At 38.8% G+C, this 21736-nt stretch overlaps 1 protein-coding gene across 3 annotated transcripts in view; it reads left to right on the top strand.

Moving 5' to 3' along the window:
* Positions 1 to 8575: 8575 nt before the first annotated feature.
* Positions 8576 to 21736, top strand: part of EYA (eyes absent-like protein) — a 31524-nt gene continuing 18363 nt past the window's right edge. The window contains exons 1-4 of one of the 3 annotated variants that reach the window (XM_010271683.3): positions 8576 to 8714; positions 9858 to 10160; positions 10326 to 10493; positions 17090 to 17183. In XM_010271683.3, coding sequence (XP_010269985.1) covers positions 9972 to 10160; positions 10326 to 10493; positions 17090 to 17183 — 451 coding nt within the window. In that variant the 5' untranslated portion in view covers positions 8576 to 8714; positions 9858 to 9971. Of the gene's footprint in view, positions 8755 to 9857; positions 10161 to 10325; positions 10494 to 17089; positions 17184 to 21736 lie in introns of all 3 variants that reach the window. The other 2 variants (XM_019199279.2, XM_019199278.2) reach the window with 2 other exon arrangements.

Here is a 21736-nt window from a genome sequence, read left to right on the forward strand (position 1 = left end):
TATTTTAGATAATTAATAAATATATAAAATAAATATCTTATTGATATAAAGTATATAAATATATTAATTATTAATTATTATATATAAATTATATAAAATATTTCATATATTATATATAAGAATTAAATAATTGGTCAAATTCAGATATTTATCGAATCAAAGGTCATATCCAAATTCAAATCCGATTAACTATTCGATAAGAATAGGATATCCGAGTTTAACTAATTAAATATTTGAATTATCCAAATTCGATTCGATTATATTAAATATCAAATTCGAAATCGAATTTTCGAATACCGTTGACACCCCCTTACAAACTCCCAATGATAGAGCTAGTAGACCCGAGCCAAATCGACTCTATCATATTATATAGGTTATGGGTGTCATTGTATGTAATGTGACTCAATTATATAAATAGGTTTTTCTTATAAAAATTATATAAATAGGTTTATTGTCAAATTACGGGATAAAAATATAGCTGTCTATTATAATTGGGTCTTGTTGGGTAAAAATCAATAGTACCACTTCCATATTTCTATATGTTATTATTTGGAATTAATAGGGTATAAACTAGACCGGATTGGCGGGTAATTTAAATCCAATAATAAAAACAGGTTTAAGGTTCGAGCCTTGATTAAGCCTAAGGTCAACATGGTCAGAAGACTCAGAACTCAGAAGAGGTGAATTGAAACCCCTTCAACAGGACTAGACACTGAGACAGTGATGTTTTCATCTATCAACATTTCTAGGGTGCAATTTGAATGCACCCAATGTATGTCTCAACCTAAAAAGTTGATACCATGATCAAGCGTCACTCAATTCGACCTCGAGTCTGTAACAATTTCTTGTTTCTAACAAGGCTTTGTCTGTAACAACACTTTATTTGCTCAATCTTTTTTCCTTTCCACAACTAACAATTCATCCTCTCTCTCTTACCTCATGAATCCATCAACCTAAACTCCACTCCAGTTCTAGCAGCCTAGGTTTTGTTTTTTCTGGTTCTCTCTCTTAAACCACCTTTTCCATCACCTAGACTCCACCGGATCCTCATTGGGACGTAGCTACCAACCAGTCTCACATTTTCGTCACCAAGCCTGTTCTGTTACCAAACTACCTTGTTTTTGTTCTTTGCCTGCGCTCGACTGTAGTGAGATTTACAAAACTCCCTTCTTCACGTGAGCATTTACTAAGGCCGAATATGTCTCTGAAAGGAAAAGAAGTCATAAAACACCCTGAAGACTTTGAAACCCTCTTTTCTCGTGCAGTAAATGTTGTAGATGAAAACCAACTACGGAAGGGAAATCAATACAAGATTGGTTCGAAGGAAAAAGAAGGGAAAGACAGGGAAATCAATACAAGATTGGTAAAGGTCTCCCTACCTTTCCTTTCCTTTCCCTACATTTTCCTTCAAATCAAACATAACATAAAGGGTCGCATTTTCCCATGTCAACAAGTTACAGAAGAGTTCCTCACCAACCAAGTTCAATTAGTAGCTTGGAGTTCTCTTTTGCAAACCAGAGTGATAAACCCACAGCACTTGAAGGTGGGCCTTGGTTCTACCGCTCGAGCTGGATCTTACTAGAAGAATGGCAGGACTCTACCACAGGGACTGTTGACAAGATCTGGACTCAGAGAGTATGGCTTCGAATCCACATGCTTCCTTGAGCTACTGTTGAAGACAGTCGAATCTGTCTCCTTGCAAGTATTGTAGTGCAGGTACCTTAATTCCAAATCAGGAAAGAACTCCCACTGGCCAACTAATACGAGGCCTATATGTACGTAAGAAAATTATCATCGACCTCAAACGTCCTCTACATATAGGTCATTTCATTTTCTTTTGAGGGAAGCCAATATGGAAAAGATTCTGTTATGAACAATTTCCGCGAACATGTGCAAATTGTGGACTCATTGGGCATATTTGGACAAACTGCAAAAGATTGGATCGTTCCACTCCAGATTACAAACAATACTTGGACTCTCACACCATTGATTTTCCTGGCGATTGGCTTCGGGCCAAATTTCGACTTGAGAAGCAGTTTAATATTCCAACATATTCTGCACAATCGTCGAATAACCAAGGAACATTCAAAATCCTCCATAACGAGCAAGGTTCTGATGAAGACTCAGAAGATGGCTCAGGTGGCCGTAAGAGACGGTGCGTTGAACATTCAGGTGATCTACTGGCTTTGGTCTCCAACAACTCGCCATCACCCATGCAATGAGACCCCGCCGAGTTCAACTATTCTCATCATGACAATAGCCACCAGCAGCATTCATGCGCCCTACATACGCAAGGAAATGCCGTTCTAGTGCGCCATGCATGCGCGGGCGCGGGCAGCCACTTGTCATCCATGCGGCTCCCGGCGCGCTATGCATGCGCCACGAGCAGCCACCCTCCCCATCATGCGCTTCCACCTTGATCCTAGCCCTCAACAGCCATCTGGTGATCATGCACCATCATGCAATGTACACGCGCAGCACCAACGCAACCTTGCCAAGTTGCCATGCCACGTGATGCCCATGTACAGACCCAAAAACCAATTCTTATAGCACACTATCTCACCAAAACCGGGGGCTTGGGCACCATCGACTTGCTCATCAGTAAGAGAAGACATGGGAGGCCACAAAACTATCATATGGACTTCTCTTCAAATGTCTTGTTGATAGTTCATAAGGGACAAATGTCTGATTTTTTTACAGGTAAACTGGTTCCTCCAGAAGATATCTTGACTCGCATTACAATACTGTATCCGAATCCAACTGAGCCACAACCACAACCGTTACCCACTTGGACTACTCCCTCTCATCTTGACCAAGAACCCATTCTTGGATTTGGTACAGCTACGATCCCAATGATATCCGGTGTAGGAATTGACCCAACTGCAGCAACTTCACCATATCCATCATCATCACCTGCAGGTCCTATATTACAACAGTTACACTTTATCATTTTCATTGTGGTTCATATATTACAAATAGCATTTATTCTTTTATATTATTATTATTTGCTTTTCAATATGAAAATCATTGCATGGAATTTTCGAGGAGTAAATGACCGGAAGAAGATCAGAGATCTTAGCATACTAAGGAGACACGAACAGCCAGAAATATTATTTTTATATAAAACAAAACTTTCTCCTAACAAGAGTTCTTCCCTTGCCAAAAAGTTGGGGTACTCAAAGTTTGTCTTTCAAGAAGCATCCGGACAATCAGGAGGATTACTCTGTTGTTGCTTCTTCAAGTGAATAACCATCTGATCCACCTCGAGATTATAAATTATCCTCCAAACAGCAAATGGCACCTATTACCATTCTGTGGTCATCTAGTCCGCCACCTTCGCAAGGATCTATGACAGGAGTTAATGCAGACAAACACCAATCTTCCTTGGCTCCTAATTGGAGACTTTAATGACATTTATAAACTAAACTAGATGACCATAAGTCTTTTAAAAACAACAAGCCTTGTTGCCAATAGTCAACAGGGCTAGCCAAAGTCATGGAGAGATTGGATAGGACCTTGGCAGTGGCCATCAATACCTCTCTAGTGACACATAGAAGGAAACCTCACTTTCACTTCTTACATTTCTGGACAGATCATCCACAATGTAAGTAGATAGTTTCCGATTCTTGGAGTCGACCGGTCCAAGGCTCTCCTGCTCATCAAGTTATCACCAAATTGAAATACTGCAAATCAGCCCTCAAATCTTGGAATAAAGACCACTTTGGTCTAATACAAAACCACATTCTCAAGCTATTGGATCAAATCTCATATCTCAGATAACCAGAGTCATCAGCAATTCCAGTCTTTCATAAAACAATATCATTACTGGCTCGAGAAAGGAGCAATTATGGAGTAAACTCGAGTCTCGAGAGTTGTGGCTTCAGGAGGGTGATAAAAACACAAAATACTTTCACCACGCGACAAATCAAAAAAATAAAAAAAAAATAATATAGATTAGCTGAGAACCCCGGAAGGCTCGTGGACATACATCCATTGTTCAACTATTTAAGAAATCTCCATCCCATAAGGAATCATTGCTGCTTCAACCGAATTACTGTCCAAAGAGATCAACAATACGAATTTGGTGTTCATACCAAAAAACAATCGGATACATCAAGTTTCTAGCCTATTATCCTATGCAATGTGATTTACAAAATAATAACAAAATGGATGGCTATACGCCTCTAGCCAATCCTCAGCAAAAAAAGGGCAAGGGTTTCATAGCTCTCAAACTGGACATGTCCAAAGCTTTTGACCGGATGGGATGGTCATTTTTATACCATCTTCTTCAGAAGATGGAATTTTCAATAAAATGGTGTAACATGGTGTACCAATGCATATCCACTGCTACTTTCTCAATCAAAATAGCAAGTGAATCATATGATCACTTCAAATTGAATCGAGGAGTCCGACAAGGTGATCCCATTTTTCCTTACCTATTTATCATAGGCATGGAAGTTCTCACACAAATGTTATGCCAAGCCTCCGCATTCGAACAATTTGAAGGAGTAAAAATCAGCAACAGTAGTTCTTCCATCACTCACCTCTTCTTTGCAGATGATTGTATTCTTTTCTGTATGGCAGAAGTAGCTCAAGTTTTCTCTTGTCGATACCTTGTAGTCCTTCGAAGCCATATCTGGTAAAAAAATAAACTACTCCAAGTCAAGCACCTTTTTTAGTAGGAATGTACCCCGACATCATCGGAGATTCTTCTCTCATATTCTCCATGTAAAGAAACCTCTACTAGGATCCAAATATCTTGGCATCCAAATTGGCAAATATACTCATTTTTGTGGCTCTCATAAGGAGGTTATTGAAGGGGTACAATAAAAAATTGGCTCTTAGAGTTCTAAATTATTATCACAAGCAAGTAGAACCACATTAGTTAAATTTGTTTTACAAGCTATTCTTGTATATCCCATGTCAACGTCCATTTTGCCAAAGTCAACCACTTTATCTCTTGACAAAATGACAAGAACCTTCTGGTGAGGTGATTATCACAAAACTTCTCATCATACCATTGCTTGGAGGAAGCTTTGTCAACCAAAAAATCAAGGACGCATGGGTTTCAGATCTTTTGGTACCATGAATCAAGCAATGTGTTTTGTAAACAGATATAGAGGCTATTAATAGATAGCCAAGGTTTATGGAGCAAGCAAATCAAGTCCAGGTATTCTCTAAACACCTTTATTTTCTCTATAAAAAAAGGATGTGGTTCACAATGGTGGCAGCAAGCCCGCCGAATGGCATTACTGCTAAGATCCAATCTACTGTGGTCAATCAATGATGGTACGACAATATCAGGCTACTACGACCCTTAGATACCTATATTGCTAGGTCAAGTACCATCACCAACCTCATCATCACAACAACCCCAACAGCTTGAATTAAAAGTCTCGAAATTAATCAATCCTGATGGATCTTGGAACCTCCCTCGGTTACAAGAATGTTTTCAGGCTTCCATTTCCAATACATTCTGGCTGTTACTCTGGATCCTAGCCAAACTAGTGATATGTTAGTCTTGAAGAACAATGCTTTAGGTATTTTTCAGTTAAATTAGCCTACCAATTCTTCTCATCATTAGGGGCTTCGGTGACATTCACACATTTCAATTGGAAACTAGTATGGAAATTAAAGGTGCCTTACAGATTCCAAAATTTTCTTTGGAAGGTTCGTTGGGATGGCTTGCTTACAAAATAAAAATGTTCGTCATGGTTAAATGAATAGGACCGGCTTTGCGTTTTTTGCAAGCTGCATGAAGAAACACTCCATCACCTCCTTTTCTAGTGCCCGTTTGCACAGGCTATTTGGTTTGGTGTACAGATTGGATTGAATCCCTCCAATATAGGTCAGGATCCGATTCACACTATCATCACTAACTGGTTTATGGGGCTGTATGCAATGTTGGGTAAACAATAAGCAATAATAAGTCTAAGCAGATTTGTTGTGATCATTTATCATATATGGGAAGCAAGGAATAAGAAAATATTTGATAATATCAGCCCAGATCCTATGCAACTGGTTAAATTAGCACTAACATTCCAGTTGGAGTATCCAACAAACGGGGCTAGGCCACTTCAACACCAACCACTATCTTCTAATAATAAACCATGCTTATTTACTGATGGTTCTTATGATTCAGCTTCAGGTGCTGCAGGACGAGGTTTCATCATCCAACATGTCACTGGACGATATACCATTCAGAAGGTGGACCTTCGTGGGCTCTCACAAGCTATGACACTGAAATTCAAGCCCTGTTAAGAGGATTACAAATGGCTTTCTCTCATGGCATCACTCGTCTTTTGGTATATACAGATAATGCTGCCTTAGTAGAATTTGCAAAAACAGATCGAATTACTCACTGGATTGAACAGTTACATAGAAGCCATTTGTGCATATTGCAAGACAAAATAATCAGGCAACACATCTTTTTGCTTACTTTTCATGTAAGGGTCAAATTAGGGTGCATTACAACTCGAGACAATCCCCTCATGTAACTTTTTCTATATGAATATATTCCTCTCCTTTTGATTAAAAAAAAAGCCTAAGGTCAAGTCGGATCTTTTCAACCTATGCCCAACTAACAGTAAAATCTCACATGGGCAAAAGGCCCAAGCCGGCCACCGATGTGTATCTATATATGTGTCAGTGTGTGTTTTTATTTATATGTTTAAAGAATAAGAAAATTCGAAGATTTGGGCTATTTCGAAGGACCAAAAATCGAAGACATTCCGTATAAAAATTAGGGGCTGGGACGCTTTGGGCTCAGGTTGGATCCACCCAAATCGAACCCTTAATAAGTAGTTCTGTACATTTAGTTATTGGGTTTGGATGTACCCTAACCGACATTAAACCCGACCCTTTGACAGCACTACCAATGTAACAAGCGATCCACAAGAAATGGAGTTCACTTTTGCTACGACACTGCTGTAATGCAGGACTAAAACATAAAATCATGGCTTTAAATGCATTGGAGTGGGCCCATGCTGAAAGAATAAATCATTCGTGTGGATTAAATGAAATGAATTCGGCTTTGGTTGGGGCAAGCCCTTACCCATACCATTCCAATAGTCTTGTAATCTTGCATCGGGAATATCTACCCATGAAGTAAAGCATATAAGTAGGGATATTTCCAAATCTTAATGCAAGGTTGTAAAGGTTATTCGAATGGGTTTTGTCTTGACCAATGTCGGATTCGAATGAAATGCAAACACGTAGGTGATGAAAAATAAATTGCATTACATGAACAAAATTTATTGGGAGAATGACTTTTCAACCCATCGTCATAATTCTTAGACTCAAAGTATAGTTGGGGTAGGTATTAGCTTGGAATTGATGCCAATTCACGGGCGAGCATTGATGTATAGGATGGGGGTATTTGGCATTTTGAATTTTTGTAGGTTTGCAATAGAATTCAGAATTTTATAGTGAACTGTAGGGTACTTTTCCAAAACACATTCCAACCCCCTACCAATTTGATCTAACACCATACACCTCATTATGAATTGGAACCCACCATAAAAGTGGGACCTACCATGTATGAGATGTGCAATGTGAGATCATTGGCGATGATGTGGTTTGTTCATGTTTCATATTCAATGGAATCACAAGGGAGTGCGTGGGAGGAATTCACATCTGCACCCCACAACACATCCCAATCTTAACTGAAGTTGTTCCCAATTCATGCTAAGATGTGCATGTGGGGCGCATATGTGAACTCGCCAGTGTGGTCGCAACAACAGATGTACAAGGCCAACTGGCCAACATCAGGGGTGAGCATAATTTGGTTGAAACCAAAGGTTTTAGTGTTTTTGGTTCGGTTATTTCAAAAAATCGGTTCGATTTTGGTTTTAAAAATCGGTTTGCCAAACTTTTGGGGTAACTTGGTAAACATAGTGAAAAGCCCAATGGTTATTAGCCTTAGGCCAAAATTCATTAGTCTTCTTAGCCATTTGAATCTCTAAGTACATATATTTTTTTCTATTTTTCCCTTTTAATCTTTAGTTCTTCCTCGTATTTTTGTTAGTCACCAAATTTGGATTTGGATTGTAGAAATTTTTAGCCACCGGATTCTTTAATTTTTAAGTGCTTTGCTTAAACTTTGTAGTGTAAATTTCATATGCATTTGCACAAACGCATAGGAAAGATAATCAAATCAACCGAAGTAACCGGAAAAATTTTGATTTAATTTATTGGATATTTGCAAAATTCGGTTTCCATTAGGTTTATCAAATAAGTATATCGGTTTTAGAAAATTCGATTTATTCAGTTCGATTTTTAACCGAACAACCGATGATCACCCCAACATCACCCAAACAATTTTTTTTGGGTAAAGATGAGTATGACATATGATGAGTTCTAATAATTGGCCCACTTATGATAGTGGGTTTTCTCGACGTGTATAACATATGATGCCGCTGGATATACCACTTATTTCTTCTCCGTCTAAAACCGAATGGATTATTATCGGAATTCTCTAAGCCGTAGATCTTCGGAAAATTTTATCAATCTCAAAAGTAAAGGTTCTAATTCAACCGTGTTAATTGCGCGAATAGTCTTTCGCCATAGACTTCAGCCGGTGAGGATTCCACACAAAGAACCTAATACAAGATTTTTCGCAGGAGGTCAGTAGAGCATGCAGGTTGCTTGCTGCTGCAGCAGTCGAAGAAAAAACATGGAAAAATGAAAGTTGTGGATCTTCATCATCCCCATGGGTAATCTTATATTGTCATTTGAACAACGACTCGTAAGCAAGTAAAATCAGTTTCTGTAATTTGATAGTTTTTTCTTTTTTTTTTTTCTTCTTCGCTCAAATTCTTATCTCTAATTTAGTATATAAGAAATTCTGTTTTTCTTTTTCTCCTTTTCTCTAATGTTCTTGGGAAAACATCAAAATGAGCTTCCGGGAATCTCATTTTATTGAATTTTTTATTTTTGCCATTACCTGACACCTTAATTCTTTATCAAAATTTTCTGTCTTTGAGTTCCTTAAATTTCCTGTTGCTTACATATTTAGACCTTTCCAAATAGTAATGTGGGATTTCAAATTTTTAATATCTGAATCTATTTAATTTTCTTTTACCTTTTGCTTTTAATTGGAGTTATGGGTTCTGGGCTTTTGTCAATTGGGGGTTTTCAAACTTGATTGTTAGTTTCATCCATCTATAAATTTTTGATTTTTGCCATTACCTGACACCTTAATTCTTTATCAAAATTTTCTGTCTTTGAGTTCCTTAAATTTCCTGTTTCTTACATATTTAGACATTTCCAAATAGTAATGTGGGATTTCAAATTTTGAATATTTGAATCTATTTAATTTACTTTTATCTTTTGCTTTTAATTGGAATTATGAGTTCTGGGCTTTTGTCAATTGGTGGTTTTCAAACTTGATTGTTAGTTTCATCCATCTATAAATGATATTTGTGTGCTGGTTTCATTTACCACCCGTTGTCTGCATTATTTCTGTTTTCCGTATTTAGAACTTGTGAAGAGACAAGTTTCAAGAGTTGGCATCGGAGTGAATCAGAAATATAAGTGGGTTATTGTTAAAGTGTGCCATAAGCTAGTTATTTTTAAGCAAACCAGGCACTGATACTAATGTGATCTTGAAAATTTTATTCCCAACTTATTATTAAAGTAGCTTTTTTTCCTCGTGCAATTATACAAGTAGTTAGAATTTAATGTTCCTAGCGCAATTTTTCCATAAAAAACTTGGTTCATTTGTCTTCCAGACTGCGCTAACTAATGCACTATTAGCAAAGAAAATCTCTATTTCAAAGTTTGTCTGTATGAAGTAGTTACCTTTTAAATTCACTTATCTCAGATTTGATCAAACCTGTGATTTGTTTGTCTTTCAGGCTGCAATTCTGCAAATGAGTTCTTAACTTATGTGATACAAAAATAGATGAACTACTGAATACTAATTTAACAAATACTGGTAGAAACACAAAAATTTGCTAGAAAGAATAACTATGGATCAGAAGATGAATGTGTATATTTGGGACATGGATGAGACACTTATATTGCTGAAATCTTTGTTGAATGGGACTTATGCTGAGGCTTTCAACGGTTCAAAAGACATCAAAAGGGGCATAGAAATTGGAAAGATGTGGGAGAAATATATTCTCCAAGTGTGTGATGACTATTTCTTTTATGAACAGGTAGTTTTGATGTTTAAACTTGCCTTATTTTCCTCATTTTGGCACTTGTGCCTTTAATTTGACATTTTCATTTTCTCTACAGATCTTGTTTCTAGAATTACTTTTCTTGTAACTACTGAAGTTTCTCAATTAACTTTGGCTTCATTTTGGGACTTTATGAGGCAGATTGAGAATTACAATATGCCATGTCTTGATGCTTTGAACGAGTATGATGATGGGCTGGATCTGTCTGATTATGATTTCAGCAAGGATGGCTTTGGCCCTCCATATGATGATCTCAACAAACGGAAGTTGGCATATCGACATCGTATCATTGCTCATAAGTATGAACAGGTAGTTATAATAGATACCCTTTTAGCATTTTCTGTGACATTTCTAGATTATATTAGAAATTGTGAAAATAATAGAGATAATAATTGGTTCAAAGTCATAATTCTTGCTTCTCTTCTGCATATTTATTTACTAAATGATTTATGGAAGGCAAATAACTCTGCTCTATCTATGATTTTTTTTCGGGGAAAGAATCTATGATTTAGCATGGCATTTATACTCATGACTTCAATTCAGATTTTTTTTTCCCATCTATATGGAGGGTAAGGAAGGCCTTCTGATAGCGTTCTTATTTCCTCCATTTAGCATTCAACTCAATCTGTCCTGTGTTTGCTTTGATACAACTTTTTATTGCAACTGTTAGAAAGCTTCTTTTTTTTGGATGAGTGCTACTGTTAGAAAGCATTGTAAGAGAATAGATGAGCAAATTACCGTATTCTAGAGCTAATAGACATGTGAAGCAGGTATTTTAAGGGTGGGAAACATGCACCTCTTTGTGAGCAGTCTTTGGCAATTTTCAACAGATAACTGAGGTATGTGCATGGGCTGGGAATGGCACATGTCTTAGTACCATAACCCCACTGCAGACCTTCGTAATAATTCCCAACATTAAAGAAAGCTGATGTAGTACCAGTTTAGGAAACAGGATATTTCTGATTTCTCGAATCACACTTTCTGCATGGTCCGGTAAAGACAGAGTAAGAAATAAAATTTCAAAAAATGAGGAAAAGGCACAGAAGCTTTCTAGGAAAGCTATAAATAGGGGCAGACCCCAAAATAACAGGAGAATGAACTCCAGCTTCCAGACATGAGCTGAGAAACCTCAGTCTATTCCCAACTCAGATCAGATCAGTTCCAGGTCTCAGACCGCAGGCCTCGGATTTCAGATCTGAGTTTGCCTCAATGTTCTTCCATCTTCCAAGTATTGTGCCTTAATTTTTATTTATTCATTTGTGATAATATTGTGAATCTTGTACTTTGTCCCCCTCTCCAGGATTCTCTTGGATGCAGGGGTTTCTCTTGAATTTTCATCATCAGCAAAGTCCCTACGCTTGTTGCTAATGATCTAAACAAGAGACTAGTCTGCAGTGGCTTCTAGGATTTATTTTGGCTTTCTAATACATAAATGTTAAATGGTCTCTATAGTAAGATATATATTTTCTTCTTGGAAAATGTGTAAATAAGATTTGACTCAGGCTCTTTTGGAAACCTGGGTCCATTTGGACTAGGAGGTGTCTTTAGAGGACATGGAAATGATATACTGTTGTTTCTTGGTGCACTAAGCAGGATTGGAGATGGTGATGGTCATAGCTGAGATGTTAACCCTTCTTGTTTAGATTGTGTTGAGAATATGGAGTTGCCTCTTGGATTTTATGTTGCAGAGGTTGGTAAGAAAGTTTGTAAGTTGAAGAATGCTTTGTATGGTTTGAAACAATCTCAAAGAGCATGGTTTGATAAATATAAATTTGCTTTAGAAAAGTTTGGCTATGTTCAAGCACAATTTGATCACACTCTTTTCATTAAGAGGGAAGGCTCTGCTTTGACTCTCCTATCTGTGTATGTTAATGACATTGTTGTGACAATGAGCGACATTAATGGAATTAATTATCTTACAGATTGCTTAATCAAGAATTTGAAGTAAAGGATCTGGGCGAGTTGAGGTATTTCTTAGGGATTGTAGTGGCAAGGTCCAAGCATGGCATTTTTGTTTCCTAGAGAAAGTATGTTCTTTATCTCCTGAAAGAAACAGGAAAATTGGGGGTTAAACTTGTAGATACACCTATTGAGCCAAATCATAAGATAACTGCAAATGATGGTGAACCTCTTGAAGATAAGGGTATGTACCAATGACTTGTGGGAAAGCTTCTCTACCTATGCCTGACCCGTCTTGGCATTTCTTATGCTATCAATGTTGTTAGTCAATACATGCACTCTCCCAAGACAACTCACCTCCTTGCTATTGAAAGGATTTTAGCCTACTTGAAGAGGTGTCTTGGCCGAGGTATACTTTTTAAAAACAATGGCCACATGAAGATAAAAGTATACACTGATGCAGATTGGGTAGGATGTATTGATGATAGGAGATCTACCTCAGGGTATTGTACTCTTGTTGGGGGAAATCTAGTTTTTTTGGAGAAGCAAGAAACAAAATGTTGTTGCTTGCTCCAATGCTGAAGCTGAATTCAGGTCTATGGCTAATGGTGTTGCTGAAATGTTATGGCTGAGATCACTCCTTGGAATTTTGGGGCACCCTTATAATTGTGCATTACATTAGAATCAATTCTAATAAAATATGATTAAGGGACCGGAGAGAGATACAATCAAGTTCTCTTTCTCCTCCCTCTTTTCTTCCTCATTTCTTCCTCATTCTTCCTCTTTCTCATGAACTTCTTCTTTCTTCTTCCTTCTTTTATTTCTTCTCTAAATTTAGATTTGTTTTTTTTATTGGAAACGGTAACTTCATTAATACAACTTAAGAATAACTTTCCAGAGTTAAGTACAACTGTCAACCCCTAAATAGGTGTTGAGCCCCCAGTAATCTTTATTACAAAACTGCCCAAAGCATCCTCTCCCTTACAGTCCCTTGTTTAGTCAACGTGTCAGCTAAACCATTAGCTGATCTCCTTGTCCATTTGAAGCATGCACTGATCTCCCTTGTTGTGTCGAGGATTTCCCTTATGGGCTGTTTATAAATCCAGACTCCCAACTTACCAGATTGCAGCCACTCAATCAACAATTTAGAGTCTCCCTCTATCTCAATTTGGTGTACCCCCAATTGTTTGGCATATCTTACACCTTGAAGCAAGGCCATCACCTCCGATCTCAATGAGTCCCCCACTCCTATTGGTCCTAAAAACATAGCCACAATTCTGCCATTTTCATCTCTGAGTACTCCTATACTTGAAGGGCCTGGGTTACCTCTAGAACTCCCGTCAAAGTTCAATTTCACTCTTTGTTGTGTTTGCGGGGACCAAAATTCTTGCACAATAGGTTTTATGGAAGTTGTAGATGCCACCACTTCCCAATTCCTACAAATGTCTTTAGTTGAGAAGTCTTTTAAACAAATCCAAAGTTTTCAACTATTGAATAGTCATAATGATTATCCTTTCTACAATTGCCTCATTGAATTACACTCCTTTAAAGATTTTATTGTTCCTTTTTTCCCAAATTGACCATAAGATAGCTGTTCTTGTGGCTCTCCACATTAATCTTCCACGTCTCTTCGGTTGCCTGAAAAAGCATGGGTCAAAAAGGCTTGCCATGTCTGGGGGAGGTGTCCACCTGCAACCAAAGATAGAAGAGAACCAAGCCCAAATAAAGCACACAAATGGACAAGAAATTAATAGGTGTGTGATCGTCTCACCAGAGCCCAAGCAGAGGCTACAAACATAGGGTGATAGGCATAAATTTGGCCTTTTTCTTTGCAACATATCTAAAGTATTGATTTTTGGGAGAACCACCTCCCAAAAAAAGCCTAAATTTTTTGGGGGTACAGGCTCCTTGCAGGGTTTGATGATTGAATGAGGACATCAAAGAAGGAGGAACAAGTGAACACGCCAAATGGGGAAGGTTTCCAAATTCTACTGTCCAAACAAGATTGATCAAGGTAGGTTGACCCTAGAAGGTTAATTAATTCATCCACCATTGCCATTTCCGACTCCCTTAGACCTCTTCAACCCAGGTCCCAGGAATTATCAGTAAAAACTGAAGAGATCACTTTTCTTTTATTTTCTAATAGTGAATAAATAGAAGGAAACCTTTCACTAAGGGGAATGTCTCCAACCCAGACATCTTCCCAAAACAACACTTTATTTCCTACACAAGCATCAAATTTGACATAAGGAAGGATGAAAGGTAAAATACCATGAATAACTTTCTAGGGAGAGCATTGGGAAGTCCTAGGGTCGACTCCTGCATCCCAACCATTGTCTGCCAATCCATGAATGCTAATAATCACTCTATGCCAAAGTCTATCCTGTTCCAACGGCAATCTCCATAACCATTTCCCCAATAATGCTATGTTTCTTAGCCTAAGTTTTCCTATTCCTAGGCCCCCTTCATCTCTACTAGAAACCACCTCCCACTTCATTAGGTAGTCTTTTTTTGTGTCTCCTAGTTCCCAAAGGAAATTCCTCATAATCTTTTCTAGTTGGTTTGCCACTTTCACTAAAGCAAGGTTCAAAAAATCGACACATATCAGCCCGTATTGGCTGATACGTATCGTATCGGGAGCTTCCCCATACGCCCCTACAGAGGGTGTATCGGGGTTTTGGTCGGTTCAGGGGGTGGACGGACCCTTAAACTGCCCCTCTGAACTGGATTTGAAAAAAAAACTAAAAAAAAAACAACCGATACTGCCCGATATGCCTCTACCAGTGTACCGGGCGTATTGATATTTTGTTCACGAGCGTTGGCGGGTCCTGGAGTGCCCATCAAGGGCTCTAGTGCATACCCCTGAGGTGATCATCACCACCTGCACCTCACATCTCGGCACAGTGGAATGTGTAACCCGCCTGCTGGCCCATTTAACTACATTTGTTCCTGTAATCCTTAGCCTAATAGAACGCAACAGCGAGGGACAACCCGTCCATACAACCAGCGGGGAGGATGGAACTACTGGCAAAGACCGTCTGGTGAAAATGCCGCAGGGGAGGTTGGGTCATTTGACGGAAATGGAAGGCTTTTTCCAAGCGGCTCATGAATTCTTGGAAAAAGAGGGAGTGCCCTAACCTAATAGGTTAGGTTTTACACATACCCTATTGAATACATTAAAGCATGAGTGAAGGTTTTACACATACCCGTTGAAACTCTGACCTGCTGCTTCGAATTACCACACTGAGAGGTAGCTTGATTTACACCTTTCCAATTCTCAGCCTTTTCAGTTTCCTTATTCATGAAACTTCCTAATTTTCTCTGTTCTCTTCTCTTTCCAAGGTTTCATCAAGACCAGGTTTTGGCCACATGAGCTTCATGTGGTTCCACAGAGGAAGCTATCCAATTCTTTCCACCGTTGAGCTTTGGCCACCTTTCCAATTCTTTCCACCGTTGAGCTTCCACAGAGGAAGCTATCCAAGCTTTGAAACTATCTGAGAAAACATCTACAGACCATGGGATGAGTTCTGGCTTCGCTCCATTCATCTCTATAAGCACAGCTTGGAGATCTGAAGCATCCACAGTTGAGAATTTCCCACTAGACAACTTTGTGATTCTGTTAAAAATTTCATCCGACCATAGATGATAAGGCAGCCCCAGAATTCTCATCTCAATGCTATCTGTTGGGTTTACAGTTTTCTCATTGCAACTTGGGGACCATCTTCCTACCACTGCCATTCCTTGCTTTGTTACTGCCGAAATAGCTTCAAAGTTCGACCAGGGATTTCTACAAGAAATCACAGCCTTCTGCCCATCAATAGGAATAATCTGCAGCATTTCTGATACCTTCAAAATTTGTTGTATCTCTTCACCCAGGGTTTTCCAATCTGTAACATCCTTACTCATGGATAATACTAATTTGTTCTCCCACTCTTTTGGATTTATTGATCCACATTCTCATTGACCCTAATCTTGCATCAATCTGAACATCCTTATCCGTATTGGTTCCCTTTTCTTGTGTTTCCTTCCAGTCTGTTAGTTCCATCTTCTCTTCAAAATTCTTTTGACCCTCTTCATTTCTGATTGGAGAACTTCGTCTTTCATATACTAACATCAGAAAATCCTGCATTGCTTGTATTAGTTTATCCCAACCCGAGGCTTCTCTCCCTTCAGGGAAGCAAGTGAACTGTTTCAGACCCTCTCCATAATATTCGTATATACCCACAAATCTTCCTTTTTTGTTATCTCTTCTTTCAGCAGAATACCTTCTCTCTTCCACAAGACTACACTTCCATTCTATTGTTCTCAAAGTTCTCTTCGCTCCCTCCAGGAATCCCTGAAACCAGGAGATTGCTTTCTCTTCAAGAATCAGCGAAGCTTTTCTCAGCTCCATACCTTCAGGGCAATTCCTCTTCTTGTCCAAACTTCTTCCAAGACAAACGTTTTTGCCTCAATCTTCTAAACTCTTCTCCATCTCCTTGCTGGTGCAAACTCCATCGCCTTATTATGAAAACTCTCTGGTTTATATTTCATCTGAGATCATGTATGAGGGGTCCTCATTCTGTTAAGCATTATTATGGGTCCTAAGCTTTTTATTTTTTATTTTTTAATTCTAACACTGTATTACCTAAAAAATGTTTAAATGATGTCTTTGTCACCAAGTAAATGATGCTTTATAGTAAAAATGATATTAATCTTGTAAATTATCTGTTCATGGAAAAGAGCATTTCCTTGATTAAATTCTGCCTTTACCATGGGGGTAGTGGAGAGCTTGTTATTTGAAGTGGCTGCCAATTCTGACCTCGTTTGTGTCAAACTTGAGGATAGTCAAACCCTTGGGTCTGCTTTTTCTATAATGGTTTGACAATTTCTGTCCTTGGCTGTCCATGTAGAATTTCTTTCTTTTCTGTTTTTAGCCAGAACTGTTTTTTCTCATGGAATGGATGGTTATTAAAACTATTGTGCTATATTCTAGAAGAATAATTTTTAACTCCCCATGACTGCAGGGTTTGCAGAATATCCTTGATCAAGAGACAATGAAGCTCTGGAGTGATCTTTATGACTTTACTGATAGTTATACAGATGGATGGCTCTCCTCAGGTATATTAAAAAAATTGTGAATAGGATATCTATGCAAAATTTTTCTATGGTTAAAATTTAAAATTTCCTCATTAATTTCATTTTTTTGGTATGTCTCAATAAACTAAGTTACCCCCCTGATAGACAAAATAAGCAGATGAAAATGAACTGGAAGTGTTGAGTTGTGGGCCGATTTTATTTGTTTTTATTTACAAACTTAGTTAAGTAGTTGTTGAGTCTTAGGCCCATTAGTTTATGTTTAAGTTAAGTGTGACTTTTTAGCTTCTTACAAGTAGTTGACTTACTAGGGGCATACTTGTACTTGTACACTCTTTATGAGTATATAATCTAATGAAAGGGGCAACCAGATAAGATTTTTGGCTTCTCCTCCATTCTCTTTTATCTCTCTTCTCTTTCTTTCTAGCAGAAACCTTTTCTTCTCTTCTTTCTTTTACAGATTTTATATCAAAATAGGTTATCAAAACTTTTCTACTTGGTATCAGAGCAAGGTTAAAGGTTTCTTAAGCTTCTCCATCATGCAGCCCTAGATCGGCCGATTGCATGATGAGGTAAAGGGCTGATTGAAGACTTTAGGTAAGCCCAGTTCTTGGATTTTTAGGTGGATTTGCAATCCCTTGTAGCTGGTCTAGGGTTTAACACAAAATCAGGAAGAACTGGTGAAAGGGGGGGAGTCTTGATTTAGTAGAGCTCTTCAGTTTTGACCTAGGAAGTGGCACTCTAGTTTTCTAGGGTTCCTTGATTTTTTCTAAAGGGGGTTCAAGTCCCAACTTTTTTGGAGGCCTTTGGAGGGAACAGCAATCTCTTCTATCTCTTCTCCCGCTTCCATGGAAAAGGGAATCTTTGGAGGGAGGGGCTTCTAGGGTACCAGAAAGGTGTTTGAGAGATATGATTCAGACCAATAAAAAATAGTAGAATAATTTAGATTAAAGCAAAAGAAGTAGAGAAGAAGAAGAAGACAACAAGAAGAATAAGGAAGAATGGAGAAGAAAGGAGAAAGAAAGGAGGAGTTCGATAATCACCTCTTTCCCCCACACTAATCTTTTATTAATCTAACTTAAGTTACATAATTTACAAGTCTGCCCTGGGCGTCCACATCATCAGCATACTTAGAAAACATAAACAAGAGCTAAAGGCCCATAAGGAAAAAGGCCCAATAAGAAAACATAACAAGAAAGAACTAATAAGTAAGACACTAATGGGCTAGGGCCCATTCGGCCCAGTCTCTCTACATTCCCCCTCAAGCTGAGCATAGATATCAATCATGCTCAGCTTGCTTATATAATGAACCAGCTTTCCTTTAGGAAACCTTTTGTCAAAACATCAGCCAAATGTTTTTCAGAAGCAACAAATGGTAGACTGACTTCTCCTTAGGCAACACTCTCTCGTATAAAATGACTATCAACTTCAATGTGCTTAGTTCTGTTATGTTGAACAGGATTATGTGCAATGTTGATAATAGCCTGGTTGTCACAGTATAACATCATTGGCTTCTCACAGTCTATACCCAGTTCTTCTAAAAGTGATCTCAACCACAAAAGTTCTGAAACTCCATGTGCCATTGCCCTGTACTTCGCTTCAGCTGAGGATCTAGCCTGTACAGACTGCTTCTTACTCCACCATAATACAATGTTCCTTGCTACCATAGCACAATAACTTGAAGTGGACCTCCTATCATCAATACATTCGGCCCAACCAACATCAGTGTATGCTTCCAGCTTCATGTGTCCATGCTTAGCAAACAAGATACCTTTTCCTGTAGTCCCTTTTAGATAGCATAGAACCCTCTCAGCAACTGCTAAATGTGTATCTCATGAACTGGCTAATTACACTAACTGCATAGGAAATATCTAGTTGAGTCATGCAAAGGTATAATAACTTCCCAACCAGTCTTATAACACTCCCTTATCAGTCAACAGTTCATCATCAGTAGCTGACAACTTATGATTTAGGTCTATAGGAGTAGAAGTTGGTCGAGTACCCAGTTTGCCTGTCTCTACAAGGAGATCAAGAACATACTTCCGTTGAGAAATGAAGATACCATCCTTAGATCTGGCAACTTCAATTCCCAAGAAATATCTGAGTTCTCCCAAGTCTTTAATTTCAAACTTAGTGTTAAGAAAACTTTTGAGATGAACAACTTCCTGAGTATCATTACCAGTAACCACAATATCATCAACATAGACAATCAGAAGGGTCACTAAGGAATCTCTCCTCTTAACAAATAGGGTATGATCCGACTGAGTCTATGTGTACCCAAAAGTAACAAGAGCAGTCTGAAATCTGTCAAACTAGGCTCTAGGAGATTGTTTAAGGCCATAAAGGGACTTCTTCAACTTACAAGCCTTCCCTTGCATCTCCTTCCCATACACCCCTGGAGGTAAAGACATATTGAAAGCAGCTGTATTCAACTGAATCTTTTTTGTATTTCTTTACCCCTTTGATGGACTGTTGATGCCCTGAAGCTGTTGTTGTATTGATCTCAGTCATTGACTGTTCGGCTACCAGGCTTGCCGATTAGGGGTGTGGTGAACTTCACCCTGTATTTTCCATTCTGTTGGGGGGTCATATGACCTCTGTACAATTGTAGGTCATACAGACCTGGTTATGTACTGCAACTGTAGTGTTGTTTTTTGGATTCCTACAAGACTGTAGGTCATACAGACCTGTTCCAGTACTGCAACAGTAGTGTTTAGTCTTTGCTCCCAGTGAAACCGTAGGTCAGAAGGACCTGTTTCTGTAAAAGCCCTGTATGGAAGTACCCCTTTGGTTGTTGTTTTTTTTCTTAAATCCGAAACCATGGGTAGTGAAGATTCAGCCACATATGGAGTTTCCTCAATGCTGAATGGAATGGGTGGGGGTGACCTATCCTTTCCTATGGCTGTTGTCCCTTTTGATGGTTTAAATTACCTAGAGTGGTCAAGAGGGATCAAGTTATACATCACTGCAAGGGGGAAGATAGGCTATATTAATGGGAGAATCAATGAACCACCCTCTGGGAATGTTGAATATGATAGATGGAATCAAGAGAACAGTATGGTTATGTCTTGGCTCTTGGTTTCCATGCAACCTCAAATAAGGAAGAATTTCATGTGGGCTGAAACTACAAATGAAATCTGGGAACAAGCAAAATCTACATATTCAGAATTGCGACACTATGCCAAGATTTATCAATTGCAGGCAGCATCATCTACTTGTAGACAGGGGGAGAGATGTTTATCAGTATATTACTCTGACTTGACCTCTATCTGGAAGGAGTTGGACCATTACTAGAGTGTGGATTGGAAGTGTGATGAGAATGCCAAAATGTACAAGAAACTTGTCTCCTAGCAAAGGGTGTTTGCCTTCTTACATGGTCTGAATCCTATGTATGAATCTATCAGAGTACAAATTCTCAGCTCTAAGGATCTCCCATCAGTTCAAGAAGTCTATGCTCTTGTACAATATGAAGAGAGCAGAAGAAATCTGATGAACAACCCTGGTGGGGATGCAGTTGTGTTGGCAGCAAAAGGGGGTGTCTCTACTGGTGTGGGATCTTCTTCCAGGAAAGGAGATCTCCAGAAAAAAACAGAAGATAAGGACAAATTGTGGTGCACTCATTGCCAGAAACCCCGACACACCAAAGATGACTGTTGGGATTTTCATGGGAAACCAAAATGGGCTCAAGATTTGACTAAGAAGCAAGGTTCAGACGTGAATAAGAGGTCCGAACAGCAAGGTACGAAGAAACACATGGCCAACATGGTTACTCGGGAGAATCAGCCCCCCATTTCTATTGTGACTCAGACACATCTCACTGGATCTGACCCGAGGGAGGATATTATGAATTCCTTCCGTGACCATTTAGAGCTCTATGGTAGAGCAATTCGTCAGATGGATGCTCCTCCCTCAACCTCATTTGCATCTACGTCAGGTAACCCTGCCACAGCTTTCCATGTTGCTTCTCACACCCCTGACTCTCCATGGATCATTGATTCTGGAGCATCAAAACACATGACTGGTACGTTCGCTTACTTTCAAACCTGTCACCTTCTTTCTGGAAGAGACAAGGTGAGACTAGCCGATGGATCATACACTTCCATAGCTGGTCAAGGAACCCCCTCTCTTCCTCTTGGTCTTACCCTTTCTGACGTCCTTCATGTTCCAAAGTTTCCCATTAATTTGTTCTTTGTTAGTAGTGTTACTAATTCCTTGAATTGCTCAGTGACTTTTTTCCCTTCTCATTGTGTGATTCAGGATCTAGCCTCGGGGAGGACGATTGGTAGGGGACGTATGGTTGATGGACTTTACATGCTGGAGAATAAGGTTGGTCTTCATGTTACAGAGTCTATGAGTTAGTCCTGTAAGAGTAAAGTCTATTTATGGCATTGTCGTCTTGGTCATTTGTCTTTTGAGTCTTTGAAAGTTGTATTCCCAGATCTGTTTAAGTCAATGCCTGTTTCTGATTTTTCTTGTCAAACGTGTCAGTTAAGTAGACATTGTAGAACTCATTTTCTTCAGAAAAATAGTAAATCTGAATCTCCTTTTCACATTGTTCATTCTGATGTATGGGGCCT

Source organism: Nelumbo nucifera, chromosome 6 (assembly GCF_055504915.1).
Source record: "Nelumbo nucifera cultivar China Antique chromosome 6, China Antique-T2T, whole genome shotgun sequence".
Classification (NCBI taxonomy): domain Eukaryota; kingdom Viridiplantae; phylum Streptophyta; class Magnoliopsida; order Proteales; family Nelumbonaceae; genus Nelumbo; species Nelumbo nucifera.